General features: G+C 39.5%; 1 protein-coding gene across 5 annotated transcripts in view; it reads left to right on the plus strand.

Moving 5' to 3' along the window:
- LOC109486249 (minor histocompatibility protein HA-1-like) overlaps nucleotides 1-20,488 on the plus strand; it is a 47,587-nt gene that overhangs the window by 16,473 nt on the left and 10,626 nt on the right. For 3 of the 5 annotated variants that reach the window (XM_019789985.1, XM_019789987.1, XM_019789988.1), the window contains exons 3-16: nucleotides 2,917-3,060; nucleotides 8,163-8,244; nucleotides 11,875-11,947; nucleotides 12,949-13,033; nucleotides 14,610-14,747; nucleotides 16,388-16,452; nucleotides 16,590-16,634; nucleotides 16,765-16,830; nucleotides 16,997-17,077; nucleotides 17,354-17,560; nucleotides 17,991-18,128; nucleotides 18,335-18,391; nucleotides 18,677-18,807; nucleotides 19,584-19,719. In XM_019789985.1, coding sequence (XP_019645544.1) covers nucleotides 2,917-3,060; nucleotides 8,163-8,244; nucleotides 11,875-11,947; nucleotides 12,949-13,033; nucleotides 14,610-14,747; nucleotides 16,388-16,452; nucleotides 16,590-16,634; nucleotides 16,765-16,830; nucleotides 16,997-17,077; nucleotides 17,354-17,560; nucleotides 17,991-18,128; nucleotides 18,335-18,391; nucleotides 18,677-18,807; nucleotides 19,584-19,719 — 1,448 coding nt within the window. Of the gene's footprint in view, nucleotides 1-211; nucleotides 306-2,916; nucleotides 3,061-8,162; nucleotides 8,245-11,874; nucleotides 11,948-12,948; nucleotides 13,034-14,609; nucleotides 14,748-16,387; nucleotides 16,453-16,589; nucleotides 16,635-16,764; nucleotides 16,831-16,996; nucleotides 17,078-17,353; nucleotides 17,561-17,990; nucleotides 18,129-18,334; nucleotides 18,392-18,676; nucleotides 18,808-19,583; nucleotides 19,720-20,488 lie in introns of those variants that run through there. The other 2 variants (XM_019789989.1, XM_019789986.1) reach the window with 2 other exon arrangements.

The following is a 20,488-nucleotide window of genomic DNA, read 5'->3' on the forward strand; positions in this document are numbered from 1 at the left end:
GAAATTTCCCCTACTTTGCAGTGACAGTCTGGACCTGTCAGTTGCCCCGCCCCCAAAACTGGGGTGTCCTGACGTTGATAAAATGCTGCTCCCCCCTTGCAACCTGTGTACATTCCCTGCATGTTTGTGTGGGTCTCTGGGGTTTGTCCCTGTGTAGATCTCTGTGAGCAGCTCTGTAACAACCATCCATAGCGCCTGACTGCAAGGCAGCGATGGTCCATGTGAGGAATTAGGACATTTTTCCGCCGGGACCAGACTTTTCGGGACTGGTGACATGGGTCTTCCAAGGGATGCTGAACAAAAAGGTTTGTTCGGAATGTGGAGTGTAGAGTTTAGAAGAGTGTGTTGTGGAATTGCCTGGAAAACGGGTACGGAATTGTGTGGGAAGGAAAGGTCAGATGGGAGGAATTCCGGCTGTTGCTTGGGCTCAACTGGCGGGAAGCCATGGGGAGTGGAGCATATGCTACAGGCAGATGCCAGTGTTCAACTCTGGATCTTTCAATTTTTTTGTGAAAACGAAAACCTGTCTAAATTTCTTGCATTCATCCAACGTTTTCAGTTCTACCTTTCAGATATATAGGAATGGGAGGTCATGCTTACGTTTAGATCTGTTATCTACCAGTACTGCCACTCAAATCTTTCTGTCCTAGTTTTGATGGAGCTAGCACCAGTTGCTACATGTACATCATATATCGGTATACAAACATGCTCTGATCGTTTTTCCATGGTTTGCATTCCAACTATTTGCTGAAGTTCAGAAAAGGCTGTATTGTTGTTGTTGTCTAGCTTTGACCGAGATTCAGAATAGGTTTTGTTGTTTTGTTTGACGTTAGGCTCTTTGCACGGCATGGCAAACTGAAATATCTGTATGCGTTCGCCGGGTACAATGTACGGCCATTCAGAACAAGCATGTTCTAACGTTAGTTGTTTGGGTTCTACTTTGTGCTGCCATTGTGAGTCTACTACTTCCTCCTCAATGCCAACATTCTTGTACCATAGAGCAGAAATGCGGCAGTTTTTCCCCATTGTCTGCCTTCCAACTTGAACACAGTCACGACAAATTGCGAGTGCTCAAGTACTGAGTGACTAATAGTCTGAACATGCCTATGACTGAACCATGAATAGAACATAACTTGAATATAATATGTCACTGTCACAGGCTTTCGGACTTAAACCTTTGAGAGTACACAAAGTTCTTATAAATCTCCAAACACCCAGTTGACGTGTACACGCAACATTTGGTTGAACAACATGACAAATGGTGAGTATGTTGTACTGTGAGTGTACAGTCCACTATTAGTCTTTGAATTATAAAATCTTATTTTCAACTACCAAAATACCTTTGTATTTTAGAATTCCAACTTAAATTTTGGTAGTCTCACTTTTCTTAAAATGAGCGTTAGATGACAAACTGAATTTTTACTTTTAGGATTTGCCAAGTATCAATCTAACGTAGAACTCCCCTGGCATGTTTTAACAGTTCAAAAATTTGGAATATTGATGTAGCTAGTAATTTCAGTTTTAGTATTGGTTAAGATGTGTTACCAGACCTATTATAGCTCCAAAGCCCTATATCCTCTCCGCAATTTGCGCAATGGGACTGGGGATCTATAATAGGTCTGGTAACTAGGCCAATAGAAGTGTACATGTATCACCGTCACTAGAAGTAGTGTACCATCATGGCCAAAAATGTACAATGCAAAAAATGAAAAGTCATGATACAATTTTCAAAGAAAACTGCCATGGAGCACTAAGTCTCAGATTTTGAGGTATGCTTTATTTCATCGTTACAATTTACATGTGTGGGAGTCACTGTGATAAGAACTGGCAGGTCTCCAGTACGCTGAGTCACCTACCTAACTAGATTTGACGGTGTTGAGTGAATACGATTCCTCACAGCTTTTATATATACGGTATATCTTCCAGCTTTAGCACTGCTACAATATAATGGGTATCTACTGAGGGGGTGGACAAAAAAGGATGAAAGGAGGCTGAATGAAAGTGTTCGTTGTTCAAATGATATTTTTCCAGCATAGCCCATCTTGGTTCTCCCCTAAATGGACATTCATGTCAGTTCTGAAGTACAGCACAGTTTTGGCATGCAGCCATATGCTGTTCTAATCCCTCCTCAATGCACTTGAAGATCTAAAAGCACAGGAAATGAGTCAAACAGAGAAGAAGTTCATCATTCTTCAAAGTGTCCGGGACACACATTTTCTTCATCAGTGAAAGTGGAAAAGTTGGGATGAAAAGTCATGCTGGCTGACTGAAGGCCAAAGCTCCTTAAATGGCCCAGTCTTGTCTCGGCGCTCTAAGGAATTTGTCTTGGGTCAAGTGTCCTGGGGAGACGCAGGCCATGTGGAAGACATCAGCAAGAAGCTGTGTTGAAAGTATTACGATCAATGTCAAGTTAATACTGTAACAAGTTGGTGACTAATGGGACTTAATATGGCAAAGTTGGTGAAGGCTTGGTGGGGGTGGGGGGTTGGAAGGGATGGAGGAAAAGGGGGAAGGGAGGAAAGAAGTTTTATTGCCAATTTTTGGTCATTGATCATAGAGTTGAGACAAGGTATTTTATTACTAGGATTATCCAATGTTATGGTTGCTGTCAGTTGATTTTAAGATGATGAGTCATTTGTTTTTCCAGAGCTTAAAAACTGCAAGAAGCTGGCTATAGCCATAACTCCAGAGCACTACCATCATTTGGTATGGAAGGATTTCTCCTAAAAAAACTAGTAGTACAAGCTTGTTCTTACTTTTTTTCTCACATTACAGATTCAGCTACTGGCCTGAAGAAGTTCCATGTCATCTCATCATAATCCTAACATAATAATGATAAAAAATGAGTTTGTTTATGAGTAAAAAAAACATGACAACTCATGTTTTGTTTGTTTGTTTGTTTGTTTGTGTTTGCAGAAAAGTGTGACACACGGAGAGTTGCGGCGCACGAGAGACTCGGGGAGGTCCTGTGCATCTTGAAGAGCGTTCTGGGAAAATATCCGCCTCTGCACTCCACCGAGATCCTCACCGCGGCAGGGACCCTCATCAGCAAGATTAAAGGTACATGTAGAAAAGGTCTTACATATCAAAACTAGACAGTACTTCGGGTTTTGATACACACAACCAGTACTTCTCTAACCTTGCTTATGTTTCGATGTCTATCAGACATCTTCCTCCGAACTTCTGACTGCTTTTTACTGCTATGTAAGTTTGTATCCCCCCTTGTCCGGGTTCAGCAATGATAATAGGCATTAAACAGTAAGCAAGGGGAGAGAAGTACACAGTATAAGTATAAGAAAATCCAAAGATCCTCATATGTTTTACCAACCTGATGCAATTGTTTTTGGTAAACAGCCCTTCATGCACCACATGTACATACACCTAATCTGCACCGGTCTATGTATTGAGTTTATACATACAATGTGGATTTTTATTTGCTGCACTGACTACTACTGCCTATGAAGTATAAAAGAAGTAATTCGTACTTCCTAAATTCTGAGTGGTGCAGGTAGTAAAACTTCTGGTGCAATGTTACCTGCATCAGTGCAGGCTGGTATTCGTCCTGGTATCCAACGATTTGCAGCAATTGTCAGAGAGGGAAACCTGAAGGAATTTTAATTTTAGCTGTTACGTGTGACTCAGCATGTGGAACCTGGAGTATGGCAGGTGTGAAGAAGAACAGGTGAAACTTGTTGACAACAGGTGTGCCCACTTCTGCATCGAGGGGGGGATCAAGCCTTCTATTAATATGATAAACAACACGAATCAGAACACTTGTCCCACTCATTGGTTCGACTTCTCCACATAACTGTTTGGGGTTTGCCTATGTTCGAAGTTGTATTTTTCCTTCAACCAAGGTGCACCAGCTTCTATTTAGACATTCTTCCAAACCATCAGAACTAACAGTTTTATGTTATGATATAAACCTGTAGAATGTAGGACCTGCCTGTAGACAAAATGATATTGCGATTGCAATGACATTTGGTAACCGTAAATTATTATACTAAACCGTCATACCTAGAGGACATTGTTGTGCTATTGTAGTGACCGTATGTGTTCTGGGTTCAAGCGTTTGTTGTACTGCATTACACTCGTTTCTAGCATATAACACTTTTAATTTGTCTTGCTGTACTTAGTGTAGGCATCACCAACTCTGTGACCTGTCTGTACCCCCAGCATTCCTACACATGGAGGGGGCCATGTTGTACATATGTTTCCGCTAAACCACTTCTAGTTCTATCCCTAGAACTTCTAAGTTTTTTAACAGGTGTCCCCTTGAACCCTTGCTTTCACAAGGTTTGGTGTAGCCATGTCAGAAAACAGGAGAGTGTTTTAATGATCAAGAAAGTCTCATGCAAAGTTAACGTTATGACACTTTCTTCACAAAGGGGGAGGGGCACTTTGGAAAATGAGAGTTTTTGTGCAAAATACGAAAATTCTATTTACATGTGCAACCAACAGTCATGGCTTTAACCTGTAACAACCCTAGAAATAGGTTTGGAAAACCTGTACCCTCTAAAGTTTGTACCAAGGAGCTATTCAAGAAACAGGAGAAATAGTTTATATAACAGCACTTTCCTCTATTGGGACAGTAAATACATTATGCTCAGAAGCTGCCCTCTTGTTGACTGTAATTAAAGCGATATCCATTGTTAGAGTTGTATATTACACTAATCATGTGGGTCTTGCTTTCATCTTCCCCCTGGCTGCTTACTGTCATTACAGGAAGGACCACCAGGTAATTGCGGCTGTTTGCTCCTCCCACTTCACACCTCATTAGCATAATTGTAGCACCTGCTGGCCTTTGCACCTGCTATTAGACCTATAGTAATGCAGGCTAGTCATGCAGGTGTGTGGTTTTCACTTGTGTTAAATGTCAGATGTTAGTGGTTTGGACAGGACTGTTACCATGGTTATGGAACCATCCATTCAAACATGACGTCTCTAAATTTAGCCATTGCTTTCCACATGGTAGGTCTGTTCCATTCAAAATGATCAGGGAAAATAATTTTTTTAATCCATCTATTATTTCCATTTATATCCTCATGAATGTTTGAAATGTTGACAGTTATGTGTTACTTATGCACTTTTTTCTAAACCACCCCTGTCGTCACATTTGAAAAGAAGTTCTTAAATCCAAATGAAAATATAATGAAATAATCCTAAGTGAAGAAGTAACTTCGTGTTATGAAAACAGAAGACATTTTTGTAGCTCTTGGCTTTCATAGCACAACAAATTTGCCTCTTTCTCTCGTTGTAGATTAACCTTCTCCCTGCTAAAGTCTGGTACCAAACTTCTATTAGTCTTGGGGTTAGACAGCAGTGAGAAGGAGATCAACATATTTTTCTTCTCAAATTTCCTTGAACCATATTATTAGAACGAGCCCTGTGTCCTGAAATTGTGCAAGCCAAAATACAGAACAGGTGTCTCACTAAATAACACTAAGGTCATTCCCTCCCACAAGACTATGTAGAAGTGTCTGCCAACAAAGGGTCGTCATTCTGAGTTGGACCAGAGACTTGCTAATCCCTTTTCTATATGGAATTTGGAAATCTAAGCTTTTGTTTTGAATTCTTCTTCTTGAACTACATGTCAACAAGGGACATGCGTTAGTCAGCGACTAATTCCGGGGACTTAGTCATCAGTTGTCAGTCGCTTCACCCTCCCACACATACAATCAAGGTCAAGGACAACTTCTGTCACACTTCAAGTTCACATCTTCATTGTCCTCTTCTTCTGTTGTCATTTCATATAAGTAGCAATTTCAAGGGAAAAATCTGAAGCAAGTCGAATGCTTTTATGAACTGCTATTGCTAAGATACTACTTTTACTTGTTTGAGAAACTTGAGTGTTTTGTGACCAGGGCTCTGAGCCTCTATCTAACTGGAAACCTAACAAAAGTTTTGTGACTTGATGAAAATGTTACAATTTAAGTTTTAATTTCTGTCTGTTAGGGGCTCAGAAGGGTTGAAATGTCTACGTATCCATCCTGAACAGCAAATCCTGTCCAGGGACACTGACACAGATATAGACATACATGAAAACAGGCAGATACTAAGAAAATTAAAAAGACTGTCGTAAAGATTGAATTGTTATACTGAATGAGGACAAAAACGTTTATACTCTCTGTGATGAGCAATGTTTGGAATACAGTATTTGCATTTGGCTTGGCAGTCACCACAGTGACATAAAGTGGAATCAAGCCTAAAACTAGTCAAAGCATGTCTACATGAAATGTCTTTACCATATAAAATTGCTTAACTTCATTCTGCGCGCTTCATTCAACTTGAAGTCTGAAAACTCTCCTCATTCATTATGTCATCGCAAGTAGATCCGATTACCAGGAAAACACCCCATATAAGGAAGTAAAATCTGCTTCATACCATTTGTCATAACCTTCAAGTGTTTGGTCAGGTACTTGAACAACCTCTCAACACCGGCCATGGCCGGCCCTTGGAGAAATTACAGATGCTTTCTCTGGCTCTGTTAGTGACTAGCAAGGTCGCTTGTCTGTAGCCAAGGCTGAAGTGTGCTGATTTGATAAGAGTTAATTAGGTAATGGTGTATGTGGAAAGAGGTAGAGTTATAATCTAAATGGGCAATTTTCCGCTAATTTGGTAAAGTCAAGGTTACGTTGCATCCTGAGGGATAGCTAACAGTCAGAGAAGTGTGCTGGCATTTCCTGTGTTGAACTAAATGTTTTATGTCTTCCTAGACGTACTACTTACCGTTCAGACTTTTTCTACAAATAATAAATGCATCTTCACACCTTCAATTCAACTTTTAGTGACAATGTACCAATACAAAAAAAGTATGCTGCTTTGAGGCACAGAGTACCCACATTACACCAATGACTAGATGTTCTACTACTTCTAGCCAGCGTCCATCTTTCCATCATTACAGAATTTTGCTGCTCACAGAGAAATTTTGCCCAATCCGTTATCTTTGACGGACAAAAATCGGCGTATAAAAATATGGAAAGAGACGTCATTTAACCAAGCTTAGTCTAACAGCAAAATATTCCAGTCAAAATGCAAGAAATAGCATTTCAGAGGGTTAAGATTTCAAACTTTCCTATGATTGTCACATTTGGTGCTTGACAATGTCAATGATGTTGTGTAAACAAAATTGAGATGACCGGGAAAAAAATTCTGGCTGGCTAGAAGTAGGATAGTGCATTACAGCAGTGTCAGATCTCTCTTCAGTGTTCTCCCCAAGGGACAATGATATAATAACCTATATCTTCATAGAGTCACATAATGATTAATATCTCAACTTCTGATAAACTTCAAAGGGGAAGACAACATCAGTCAGGATTGCAGATTGTCCTTGCTATGTTGATAGACAAACTTCAGAAGCTTCTTTGCAAACTTACCATTTCAAATTAATGTATATGTGCTAAAATATGTCACCTTTACCTTAGTCAAGGTCAAAGATTATCGGATATCTTTGTTGTTCTGTGAACCAAAATTTCATCAGAAAGGGCAGGGTTACTGCAGTGTATGCATGTCTCTAGGATGTTTAGAATTAGCATATGGCCTGGTTCATGTCATCAATTCTTTTCCCATTCCAGGGATGTTTTCAGTTCTTCCCAAATGTCAGTGGGTGATGTGGATCAAGGCTGCTGAGATTTAGGAAGTTAAAATAAAAACAAATCTGAGAAAAAGCATCTTTGTAGGCACTAGGCATCTTTCTCAAAATTTGTTTGGGTATAAATTGTCACAGAATGAAACATTTTAAGGCTAATGTGTGCTTGTCTGTGACAGTGTGTTGAGAATAAGACAGTAATACAGTGTTAGAAATACCCATCTGCAGTCTGCATTTTGCAGAAACATTTTCAATATTGCAGAAGAAAAATTATGGAACCTGCAATTTTGCAAATCAGGCTAGAAGCTTAATGGTGTCTAAGAGCTTTTGTGTTTACTACTGACTCTATAATATACATTGCATGTATTTTTTTAAATAGCATATAAATGTTTGCCAACATGCAATTTTGTATATACCATAGGTTTAGATCCGGACTTGACAATGAAAGTGTATTTGCAAAAAGTATTTCCAAATTACAGAACAAAATTTTGACATTCTGCAATATTGCAGAACACTGCAAAAAAGTATTTCTGCCACTGTAATAACAAGACTTTTTCCTTGTTTGTTTCTCCAGGCTATAACTATGAGGAGGAGCGAGAAGTGCCTTCTGACTTCTACGACGCCATCGATCAGCTGGCCTTGGCCTTCAGCAGCAGGTTTGTTACCTTCGCCAGGAGGTTATGTTTTCCATGGCATTTGTGTGTGTGTATGTACATGTATGTGTGTGTGTGTGTGTGTGTGTGTGGTTTAGCATGATAACTCAATAAGCTTTCGATGGATTGTCATGAAACTTAGTAGGTGGCTAGGTGTTGATGAGACCTAGAAATGATGAGATTTCAGGCCCCCAGGTGGCTTGTTATGGTACTGCAGTAGAACAACCAGTTTTGATATCTCATGAACACCTTTTGACGGTGTTCAGCTTATAGGCTATTCACACATTGCCATTTGCTTATCCTTCAAGCAGGTTTGATCAATTCACAGATTGCATATAGGATCACAGTTTGCAGTTAAAAATCTTCCAAAGAAAAAGGAATTGGTAAGATTTACAAGTTTCAAGAAGGAATTTTTGCTCCCCCTCTTTTTCCATGGTCTTTACCATCTCCCCATGTATTAATTGTTCTTAATCCTCCATATGTCAAAAATAATTCCCAGCTGTTGCCCTTCCCCAAGAATTTTAAAATCAAGTATTTAAATCTGTATGCAAACATCTATCTATCTTTACAGTTAGACTTACATGTGACTCATGACTATTGCCCAAGAGATTATGAAGAGCCTTCGCCGTGTCCTTCACACATGCTGTTTCCAAGTTGGCAGGCTCTGAACATCCCTCTGTTTTTGTAACAAAACCCAAGCTGCAGAAAAATCTGGGGAATGTTGGGGGGACCAAGGGGTCTTCTGAGTTCCTGCAGGGGGTAAAACATGCGACCAGGTGTCCCCAACTCCCCCTTGTCATCAGGAGTTCCTAGAAATCGGCAAAACTTTGAAATAACTCCAGAAGCAAGTACATGTACAAGACAATAATTTATGAACTGATAGTGATAGTTCTGCTGAATTATGTGAATATTATGAAGTGATTTAACCTGCTATAGTTTGATGAACGTCTAACCTGGCCACTTTGTAATCCTGATAATTGAAGGCTGGTAAAATTAGATGTTAGTTAACTTGCAACATATTTAAAAAAAATACAGTCATCACCCACCAACAATTTCTAAGAGAATAATCTTTAAAAAAATGCAGCCATATGCTGACATCTTTCAAACATGTCAGCTGCAGTACTAGTAAGGCATCACATAGTGACAAGTAAAATCTGCAACACCAAAGATGCCAAGTTTTGGAAGACCCCTTGTAAGCCCTCAGTCACAGAGCCCAGTCTTCATAAAGCCTGCCATGCCATCTATTTGAAGTATGGGGACCGCGCTGCCATATTTTGGTTGCCTCCGATGAAAGAACTGATCGACCCATTGACAGAAGATTTCTTCCCGCGTTAGCGCTAAGTTTTCCCTAAATGTATCGCTCGGGGGGAATGATGTTTCGCTCTTGGCACCTCTTTAGGTATGTGTTACTATATGTTTGTCTTGCCTAAGCTATCCTACTCTTTTGTTTTCTATGAACTGTTATGTATACAGTTGTTAGGACATTTTGAAGTTCTTTAACTGTCTGCCATTTGTAAATAATTGTTTCTAGGCACTTTTACACATTGCCTGTGCAATATAATGTTGCACTCACAATCACATGCATGACTTTGCACCCTATTTGACTCTTGAGCCCACTGTATATTTGTAGATACTTGTAGCTAAACTTAGATCAGCTATGTTAGTAATATTTGAGTACCAGTTTGTTGAATCATCCTTTGTTCAGTGATATATATTTAGATACACCCTTTCATAGTGTCACCATAGGACAGTTGACTAGTACAGTTATTTTCTTTCCATTGTTGTAATGTTTTTTCAATATTCATTGTACAGATTTCGGTACCTAAAGTACATGTATATTGATATATGTCCATATTAGCCGGGTGCAAAAGATGCATGATGTACGAATATGTCATCAATCATTGGTTCCTTATAATACCCATAATTAATATGCATGTATGAATTACTAGATTAGTGTGAGAGGAATGTTGACTGTTATTTTGCTTATGGTAAATGTTTGGAGAAGACAGTGTGTAAGGTCAAGGTCTAGTGACATTAGGGGTGCGTCAGTATGGAGGGGTGACACTTGATGCCATTTTGATAGCATAGCAATGGCATGTCAAATGGCAAATATGATTACCACGTACAGACTGCATTAAATGTCACACATGCAGCCCAGGGGCCCAGTGATAGTTTTGATATAGTGACTGTTGTTATTGACAGGGTTGGCTGACATTGACAATATCAATCAGAGGTTTCTTACGTTTTTAGCTTGGCCAAGAACTTTATGTTTTTGGGAGCTTGTGTCTGTATAAGTATGTGTGTGTGTGAACACACTGACTTGATAATGCCTGCATGGATATTTGGTATGTGGATAGGTCTTGATGAGATCTGCAAATGATAAGGTTTTGGGCCCCCTGCCAGCTTTTTATGGTACTGCAGTAGAACTTCCGGTTTGTTATCTTGTGTTTATTACAGATTTGCAAAGAGCACAAGCTTCATTTTGTGTCTAGATGTGTTACTCCGCACTTACTACCCAAAAATACCTGGGTGGCATAGCTGACACAAAGCCATAATCAAATTATACCCGGTTTACCATGGTAGGATAAGCTAAGTAAACAACTAGCTCTACTCTAAGTCATCTTATTTTTGAAAGTCACCAATGAAAAGGAATGGTCTACCACAATTTTGATGCATTTGTTGGATGTTGAAAATTATCAATTTCCAATTTGGCGTAAGCATCCTAAAAATGTGATAGGCAATAGTCTAGAATACAGAAAGAAACTACATGCACAATTCATGTGCAGTAGAATTGCAATTTTGGGGTTGCTATTTCCGAACACCAATTTTAAAAGGTAAAAACATAAATATGTGAAATGTATCCCCCTTAATCTGTTTATCTTGATCATGGGTATTAGCTAGTATAAACAATTATAGGAAAATTCCTTGATGTCTGTCTGTCCCATTGGGAGAAGCAGAGGATGCTTCAGTGTTCTGATATCTGATCTGAATTCCCACATGGGGGTAAGAGATATGTACATGTATGGCTGATATGTATCTTTCACTTCTTTGGGATGTACCATTGTCTCTATGGGGCCCCCCCCTGAATTTGTAGTGTACAGATATGATAACATTCTCAGCTATGCAAGTCAGAGATAGGATGGAAGATTAATTGGAAATATGGCTGCGATTTGATAAACTACAAAATTATTAAGGAAACGTTTATTTAAAATTGAAGAAATTGAAGCAACAATGTGATAAATAATGTTACTTGTGTGTTCCACTGTTTGACCGTTCATGTGACTTGTGTGTTCCACTGTTTGACAGTTAATGTGACTTGTGTGTTCCACTGTTTGACAGTTAATGTGATTTATGACTGTGTTCCACTGTTTGACAGTTGATATGACTGTTTGACAGTTGATGTGACTTGTGTGTTGCACTGTTTGACAGTTAATGTGACTTGTGTGTTCCACTGTTTGACAGTTAATGTGATTTATGACTGTGTTCCACTGTTTGACAGTTGATATGACTGTTTGACAGTTGATGTGACTTGTGTGTTCCACTGTTTGACAGTTGATGTGACTTGTGTGTTGCACTGTTTGACAGTTGATGTGACTTGTGTGTTTGACAGTTGATGTGACTTGTGTGTTCCAGTGTGTCGGAGTACCTGATGGGGGATGTGGAGCAGACCACCACACCCACAGCCCCCCAGTCCAGCAAAACAAGGGTGAGTCCTTTTCTTCTCTACTTCCCATGACAAGTGGGATGACCTTCCTCGCGCTGGGGTCACTAAGGATAGGTGTAAACACAGGTGATGTTGTCATCACAGGATCACCCAACTTCCTCAAAACTTTAAGACAGGTGCACTTTGACTTAGGCATATGGTACGAATGTCTTCCCTTGTAATTGTCTGTTTCGGCCATGAAGAATCTGACAAGAAAAAGGCATTTCTTTCAACTCAGAAGTTTCCAGAATGGTGTTGCGGTGGTAAGTGTTTTACATTGTTCATGATTGTTGTACATGGATTGTTGTAAACATCCCCCACATTTTCTGATGCTTACCTTGCATATCTCGATTGTGTCTGTGCTTTCAGTGTTTCATGTATTTTTGTTTAGAAAAGGTAAGTTTTGTTACTAAGAAAACTAGGAGGAGGAGATAAATTGAAAATTTCTGTATCAACTGTTGTTTTTTGAATGGACGATATTTAAGATGAAGGCAGACTTGAACTTTGTTTATTACTTAGACTTGTTAAATGTTAACAAAGAGGTTAGCGCAAAGGAATGAGTATGACATCACATGCACTTGTTGTCGCACACAAGTACACACATCTTTGCAAGTCACCCAGCAAACATTATGAATGTCTAGCACCATTTCTGTTGAAGTGTTCGGCCTTCAATGTACATGTAGAGCTTCAATATGGTTAGTAACATGTTGCATAGTAAGGTAAGGCATTGATTTTATATTAAGCTTCTTTTGCTATTAGTTGCAGACATTGATGAAAGAAGTACTTGAAGAAAAAAAATGATAAAGTTAAAGTTTCTCTTCTTCCCCCCTTTCAAGAATATCTCTAGCTTAAATTGATGCCATAAAGATATTGTGCCTTCGAAAAAAATTAATATCAAGTGTTGCAACAGAAAAATATTGCAAGAGTCGTTGACTAAACATTATAGGAATTCTTCGGGAGAAAAAGATTTTCTAATCAGTTTTTGTTTGTTTTTTTCCCGACAGTCGCATGAAAACCTGTCATCAGCAGGTGCAGTTCAGGAGAACTCCCACGGCAGGCACCCCAGTCAGGAACACACACCTGAAACAGGTGGGAAAACAGCTGAAAACAGCTGATAATTTGATATGTTATTTAAATAGGCTTGCAAGGTTTTACAAAATGTTACCACAAGAACTTTGGGGGAATGGAAAAAGGTAAACATGAACGTAATCAGAAGAGAAGAATCCAGACGTGGTTGAAGGAAAGCATGCTGTGTACGTGTTGACATTACCCAAGGTATGTGCACCGGTGATATGTCAACACGGAAGGCATTTTTTAAACGTACAACTGACGCAGACACAGCTCTACTAAGAAACAAACATGGTCCAGAATCACAAGTGTTACAAGTAATCTATGCCTGCATTGTTTAGAAGTGAAATATCTTAGATAGAGACTTATGGCTCAAAGTTTCCAAAGGAAAGATGCTTGCATATTTATTTTGTCCCTATGCATACCTGACTTCAATCTGATTTGTGTTCAACAGCAAATGTGGACAATTTCATTCTTCATGCCATAAAATCCCACAGATTGTAAGATGTTAAAAGAAAAAGATTACGAGAGATCAGAATGTTCTATTGTCATTCTATTGTCTATTGTATAGGGGATAAAATGATAGGTACCAGGGTATTTCAGAGCCCCTACTTTTAAATATTACCAGTACAGGTAGCCCACACTATCACAAAATCTGGACGTTAAAAGATTTAGCTTAGAAGGTAGATTTATCGCCCTTGGCAGATGAAATCTTTTGCATATAGTGATCTTATGCACCATGTAGCATGTAATATATTGGATGGGTACAATATAGTATTGTGAGCCCATGACAGAACTGTCTGTTGACCTGGGAAGAATGTTAGCTGTACGTCAGTCCAGTGTCTGTGGCAGCTGTGTGGTCTATGTATAGGTTTTTAGCCCAGGGCACTGAAATACTTCGTCAAAGACCCTTTGTTTTTTTTTGTCTCATTTTGTCAGCATTGCAGAAAAGTCTAAATGCAGAGAGTTGATTTGATTTGTATGTAACATGTATAAAGATAAAACTTTACATCTACAAAAGTTTTTATAAAAGATAAAAGTTTTCAACAAGTTTTGTCAGGTTTTCCTGTGTCCTGGCAAAATGATTATGAAAGAGCACAGCAGTTAACCTGGGTGCCAGACTGTTTCCAGGGCCTACATACATGTACAGTAGGTCAGTCCCTCGACTCCAGGGCCAACATGGACTCCAAGGAAATTATACCACAGCCACCCTCAGTTATGCCCTGATTCACAGACTAACTCTGTGCCTAGCATGTTACAGTAAGTCACAATTTGCAGTTTTCGTAGTCACTTCTATTCTGAGACCTTATCATAACCATGATGTCCATGAACAAATAATTTGCCAACTTTTTGCTGCACCTACTACCACCGGCACGACAAACTTAAAGTTCCATGAACATGTCTATTTTTCTCAGAGTGAAAACATTTGCTTCAGAGCGAAAACTTTTGCTACCACGAACTTAAAGTGATTTACAGTATGGGTCTGGCATCCAGGTTACCTATGTATACCGGTAATAATTATCACATTCACCAGCAATCTTCTAGCCTTCTCATCTCGTAACCAGTTTGTTAACCCGTGATGTTTTGGCTGGTGTAGGTGCGTTACCAGCTGAGGAGATAGACAACACCCTCCTGAGGCTGGAGTCAGGGGTGGACCTCGCCCTTCAGCGCTGCAAAGCCTGGTCCAAATATGCCAAGGACATCATCACTTATGTGGAGAAAAAAGCCAGCCTAGGTGAGTGATGTACAAGATGGATAGAGTCAGCATAGTGCCAGTTCTGCACACCAATGCCAAACATTTGAGTTGATACTGATAGTACCACACTTTTTTTCTCCATAGTTGAGTTAAAATAGTGTCCCAGGCTGAATAGAAGTAGCCATTGTTCAAGAGGTTCGTCAGTCACGTATAGATCAACAGTTAGCGAAATATTCTTGAATAAGTGACTTTTTAGGAGGAAGCAAAACATTTACCTCCAAAATTTCAATGTCCACTGAATGTAGTCTTGTGAAAACAAGCTCTGCCCTAGTCTTGACCTTGTCTTGTGTTCTCATGAGACAAGGTCTCTCCGTGATCAAGACGTACAGTGGATGTCAAAAATTTGGAGGTACGAGTTTTGCTACCTTTCAAAAAGTTACTGATTGAAGAATATCCCACTAACTGCAGAACTAGCCATATCTTAACATCTGAAAGCTGTGGACAGATTTGTAGTTGCCCCGTATGTATCTTACCAGAGGTTTGACAGTTAGACTATCCCATTTGGGCCACACCAACAATCCTAAGTGACAGCCCGTGGTGAGTAGAGTACTTTCTTGGGACCAGGCCAGTGGTGGGTCAGCAGGAAAAACTATGACATGTTGCAGCTGGACTGGAGTTGGAAAGCCAGCATTTGGGAAATGTCTGACAAGTCTCCCATGCTGAATATTAAACCATTTAGAAGAAAATAAACTGATAGAGAAAACTGAGAAAAATTAGACTTTTGTTGACCATATCTCCATCGTTTTGCTATCAATTGTACTACATGTATATCATGTGATCTATGGAAAGTATGTTCGTTATAAATGTACTCTTAACAATGGTACCATGTTTGTTATACTTATTTAGTTGTAACAGGAGCACTTGGCTTGATAATGTGAGTGGATTAAAAACACAAAACGCAAAGAATATGACTGACTAAAGCTACTTTTTTGAAGTTAAATCTAAAGCTTGTAACTGCTTGATTTCACCCCTAGAAAAAGGTCGACTTTTCCATCTGTTTAAAAAAGAGAAGCACTTAGATCCCGTGTTGTGGTTCATCAACACTTGGTTGTCACCCTTATAAACCCCTTGGCTTTTACTTCAGGGATTCTCACTTCTGTAGGGTGACCAAAGGTCTCTTGGATCCCTCCCAAAGTCAACTACGTTAGATTTATTCCCAAAAAGACATCTGCTTGTAAGCCTTTGTTGATGGACTCTTTGAGGATTTGTGTCCTTTAGGAGTTACATCATTTTAGCTGTTGATCTGAAGCCAACACTACATCATGTACAGTGTATATAAGACCAGTTGGAAGAAGAACTGTTAGGAATTCCACAGGACATAGTTTGTCATTTCAGAAGTTCAGTCAAAGGGCAGCATCTCTTAAATAAGGAGATTGTTACTTGCTGTGGTTCATGTAATTCTGGTACGCATAGAGTTTTGAATGGCTTTTCTTGTTACTTCCTTTAGATTTTTATTCTTTACTGCAAAGATGTGTCCAAGTCATTAGTAGAGGATTGATCCTCACCCTAGGTTAAAATATATGTTTCCATTGAATAACTCACTTGAAGATGGCTTATATAATTTCTGTGTGTTCATGATACATAAAAATAATAGCTCATTAGTTGACTTTTTTTTTCAGAAATGGAATATGCAAAAAGCATAGCCAAGCTAGCACAGAACACAAGAGCAGTTATTACTGAAGATGTGAGTATAATTCTACATATACATGTACAATATATACATAGTCAGAGTTTTTTTCTTGTCGATGTTTCCTTCCAAATTTGTGGTTGAGAGCAAAAGTTTTCTTTAAAAATAATGGAATTTTCTTGTTTTGTCAACAGAGTTTTCTACCGTTCCAGTCAATATATTGTACAGCATTAGATCAGGTATTTGGTCAATTTAACTTCTACACTATCCAAGTTCGCAGCATTTTTGTTACATTTGTGCATTTTCCAAAGTAACTGGCATTTTGTTGTTTCAGGAAAGTAACTTTTTTTCTTATTGACTGTGTTACAGGACATAGAACATTATAACACATGCCAGGCCACATGTACCTTACTACAGGGTCACAAGTTTGTGGAGGTAAGTTGGAAGACAGTATTATCCTTAATTAAATCTGCTTAACGTACAACAAGGAATGATTTTGTCGCTTTGATGAGGACCACTTTGCCAGAAAGAAAGGAATGCATCCTCTGTACCTTTGTAAAACACGAGAGGTATATATTATGATATGTTTGTGTGTTTCCAGCCCCTTACCATGAGGAGAAACGACCACGAGAGAAGAAGAAAAGAGTTGAAGGACTTGTGGCAACACGAAAGAAAGAGATTGGTGAGTTTCCATACATACTTCTCCTTAAATGCTCTAAATGTGTATTTGTTTGTAGGTGTGTACACAAGTTTGTGTTGTACGGTTTTTGCATTCTTGCCATGTTCAGTAGTTATATGTCATGATTATAATGTACTTGGCAATTTTTTGTTTGTTTTGTGAAGTTTGTTATCATCATGATGGCATGCCTTCCCTGTTCCTATGGTAAATGCTTCTTGCCTGTATACATGTATTTTCTTGCCTGTTAAGTATTTTTTTTCTTCGCCGTGTTGTCCACAGCATGACTCCCTGTCTAACCTGAGAAAGGCTCGTCAGCAGTACGTGATGAGACAGCAGGAGTATGAGAAGGCCAAGGAGTCAGCAGCGAAGGCAGAGACAGAGACCATGAACAGTAGCATCAGCACCCCCAGTCTGGGCACCAAGAGCACAGGAGGAGGCACCAAACTGGACAAGAAGAGGAAGATAGAAGAAGACTGTCTACATAAGGTAGGGCTCTATAAATTTGCCTCTTTGATCCATTGAGGGAAAGTTTTATCATAGTAGAAGACAGACACATTTTATGAGGCCTGACTAAGAAAGGTAGTTGGAAGTATAAGTATGATTTTGATGGTGTTGCAGTTGCTTTTTCTACTTCCATTTGACAGTTACTGAGTACTTTACTTATTTGAACGGTACACATGTTATAAGGCAGGCCAGATCCAATTTGTGTATGTTTTGTGCAGTTTTTGAATGTATCCAAATTGCCCAAATTGTGAAAACTCTAGTAGACTATGATAGGTTGTTGGTAAGTCGTATGTTTTCAGATTTCTCTACTTGGGAAAGAGCAGCATTTTGTTCTGCTTCAGTCCTTTTCTTCTGTACCAGTCCATAAGTGTGTATGATACAATGAGCAGGACTATGAATATGTCTTGTGCAGGCAGAGGAGGCAGAGACTACATACAAGGCCTGCGTGGTGGAGGCCAACAACAGACAGCAGGCCTTGGAGCAGATGAAAGCACAGGTCCTGTCAGGACTGAGAGAACTCATCTACCAGTGCGACCAAACCATGAAAGCTGTAAGAACAGATCAAAACGATCAATCATATTTTCTTTTTTTCCCAATTGTAAGGTCCTCCTATTTCAGCCCTTGGCTGCAAGGAGAGAGTAGCCGGCCCACACAATTACAATGTTGATTTTTAATCAACAGTCCAAGTATTCATTTCTTTTAATATATGTTTTCACCTTTATTTCATTGTATGATTTGTATCCTCTTTCGTTACAGGTGACAGTAGGATACTTCCAGATGCAGCACACTATGGCTGCACCTAGCCCTGTACAGGTAAGGCAGCCTATGTTTTCCCTCCTATAGCCAAGAACTATGCCTGTACATTTTGTGCATCAAATTTACATTATAAGTCATAAGTTGTAGTACCAAGCAGAAGGCAGAACATTGTAGAAGAGAAGTTATCATTGGAATTTTATGAAATGTAGATGTTACTGTAAATCACTCTTTGTTCACGGTAGCAAAAGTTCACGGTCTGAGAAAAATGGAGCTGTTCGCAGAACTGTCATGTTCACGGTTCAGGAATTACAGTAGTTACTGAATGGACTATTTTCCCCACAGTTCCAGACCCTGTGTGAGAGCTCCAAGCTGTATGAACCAGGCACACAGTTTGGGGAGTTTGTCAAGGGCCTCCCTCCCTCCTCCTCCAACTTTAACAACAATGTAGTCTACGAGTTTGAGCCATACACTGGGTGAGTCGCTCAAACATTTGCAAGAATACTGTCTGCATAACCCCAAAAGAAGCTAAGGGAGAAATCTCTTTTTGTGTACCTCTCATAAATACATTGTGTAGATAGAACTAATTTATGATACAAAACAAGCAACTGTTTTATGTCATGGACATGGCATTTTTGCCTCACAGATATCAGTATGATACGGGATTGATTCAACTTCCTACATGTACGTAGAAAGAATGACCCAAAACTTGACTTTATAAATCAAGTTTTAACGACCTGAAAGTGCATTGGATGCCTCAAAGATAAAGCTAAGGTCCTGCCAAGGATGGTATGGATGTGTCAAGGCAGCATTCCTTCCTAATGTAAACACAGCATCCACAAGGTAGATAAATCACATGAACTAGCCTTTTTTGGCTCTCCTAGATTCCAGAAAGTCACAAAACATTCTATGACGTTGATAAAATTTCTGTAGAATATCCAGAAAGCAGGAATTTGTAGACCCTTTTTTACTAATGGTTTGTGTCAAGATCCTGTTATTTTTTAGTAGTTTCGGGGTTTTCAGCATAGTTCAAAGCTTTGTAACAAAGTATATATAGGTGCAAAAGATAGCTCTGTATACAAATGGCAAGTTTAAGCAAAGATAACATATTTCTGTGTGCTAAGTAGGGGAGCAGTAGGCTCAACTATTGAAGTGATTATAAGAAATTCCCTTGAAGAGTAGCTGAGAGTACAGTGACTAGTACAACACCAAAAACGTACCATTTGAAACATTTTATGTTTTGTATGCGCAGCTATCAGATGCAGCGGCCCAGAAGAGCGAGTAGTGTGTCTGCTGGCAGCGCTGAGTTCAGTTCCTCCATGGATGACAGTCCGATAGACAAACATGGTACATCCCACCCCATCAAGGCCTGGGCACACTCACCACAGGTATGGAGGATAAACTGAAAGTTGCTTATAGCACCGGAGGCATTTTCACTGCATTTTTTTTACGAATTTAATGAAAGAACATAAAATTTCCAACAGGTCTGGGAAGATTGCTGTAGTATAACCTCCCACATCATGTTTTATTAACTACATGTACGTCGATGAATATTAGACATCCATGTAATGAGATACACACAGAAATTTTTACTCAAGCAACACTCTCTCACACTCACTAGATTCTGGAATACTGGTAGTAGATGTTACTTAAAACATCTGACAGTTTTCAAAATCTATCCAGTTATTTGAGTAATGATTTCTTTGTGTAACTTGAACACTGTACATAGAGCCATTTTCCTACATGTATGCTCCACAGGCTATCCCCGGTAGTGACACAGACAGTGCCAGTGGCAGTAGTACCCGTTCCCTGGACCCCTCACCGTCTGCGAGCCCCGGGGACCCGCCCAGGAAACTTCCCCGCGCTCCGTCTACAGGACACCATGTCATCCGGAGATGAGCTGATAGATGAGCAGGAGAGCCCAGGGATCGACCCCAGTACGTTTTGGAACAACATTTTCATGTTTACCGAAGGAAAACATATTGTTTTTGCTCTGTTTCCTATTCTGCTCCAAAGAAATAAGGTCAATGACCTGAACCAGGGATTGACCCCAGTATGTTTTGAACTAACACATACATACAGAGTACAGTCAAACTTGGCTAAGATGACCACCCAAAAAGCATGGCAACAAGACAAGACAGAACAAGAAAACTGCAG

Source organism: Branchiostoma belcheri, unplaced genomic scaffold, assembly GCF_001625305.1.
Source record: "Branchiostoma belcheri isolate BF01 breed outbred unplaced genomic scaffold, Haploidv18h27 scaffold8, whole genome shotgun sequence".
NCBI lineage: Eukaryota > Metazoa > Chordata > Leptocardii > Amphioxiformes > Branchiostomatidae > Branchiostoma > Branchiostoma belcheri.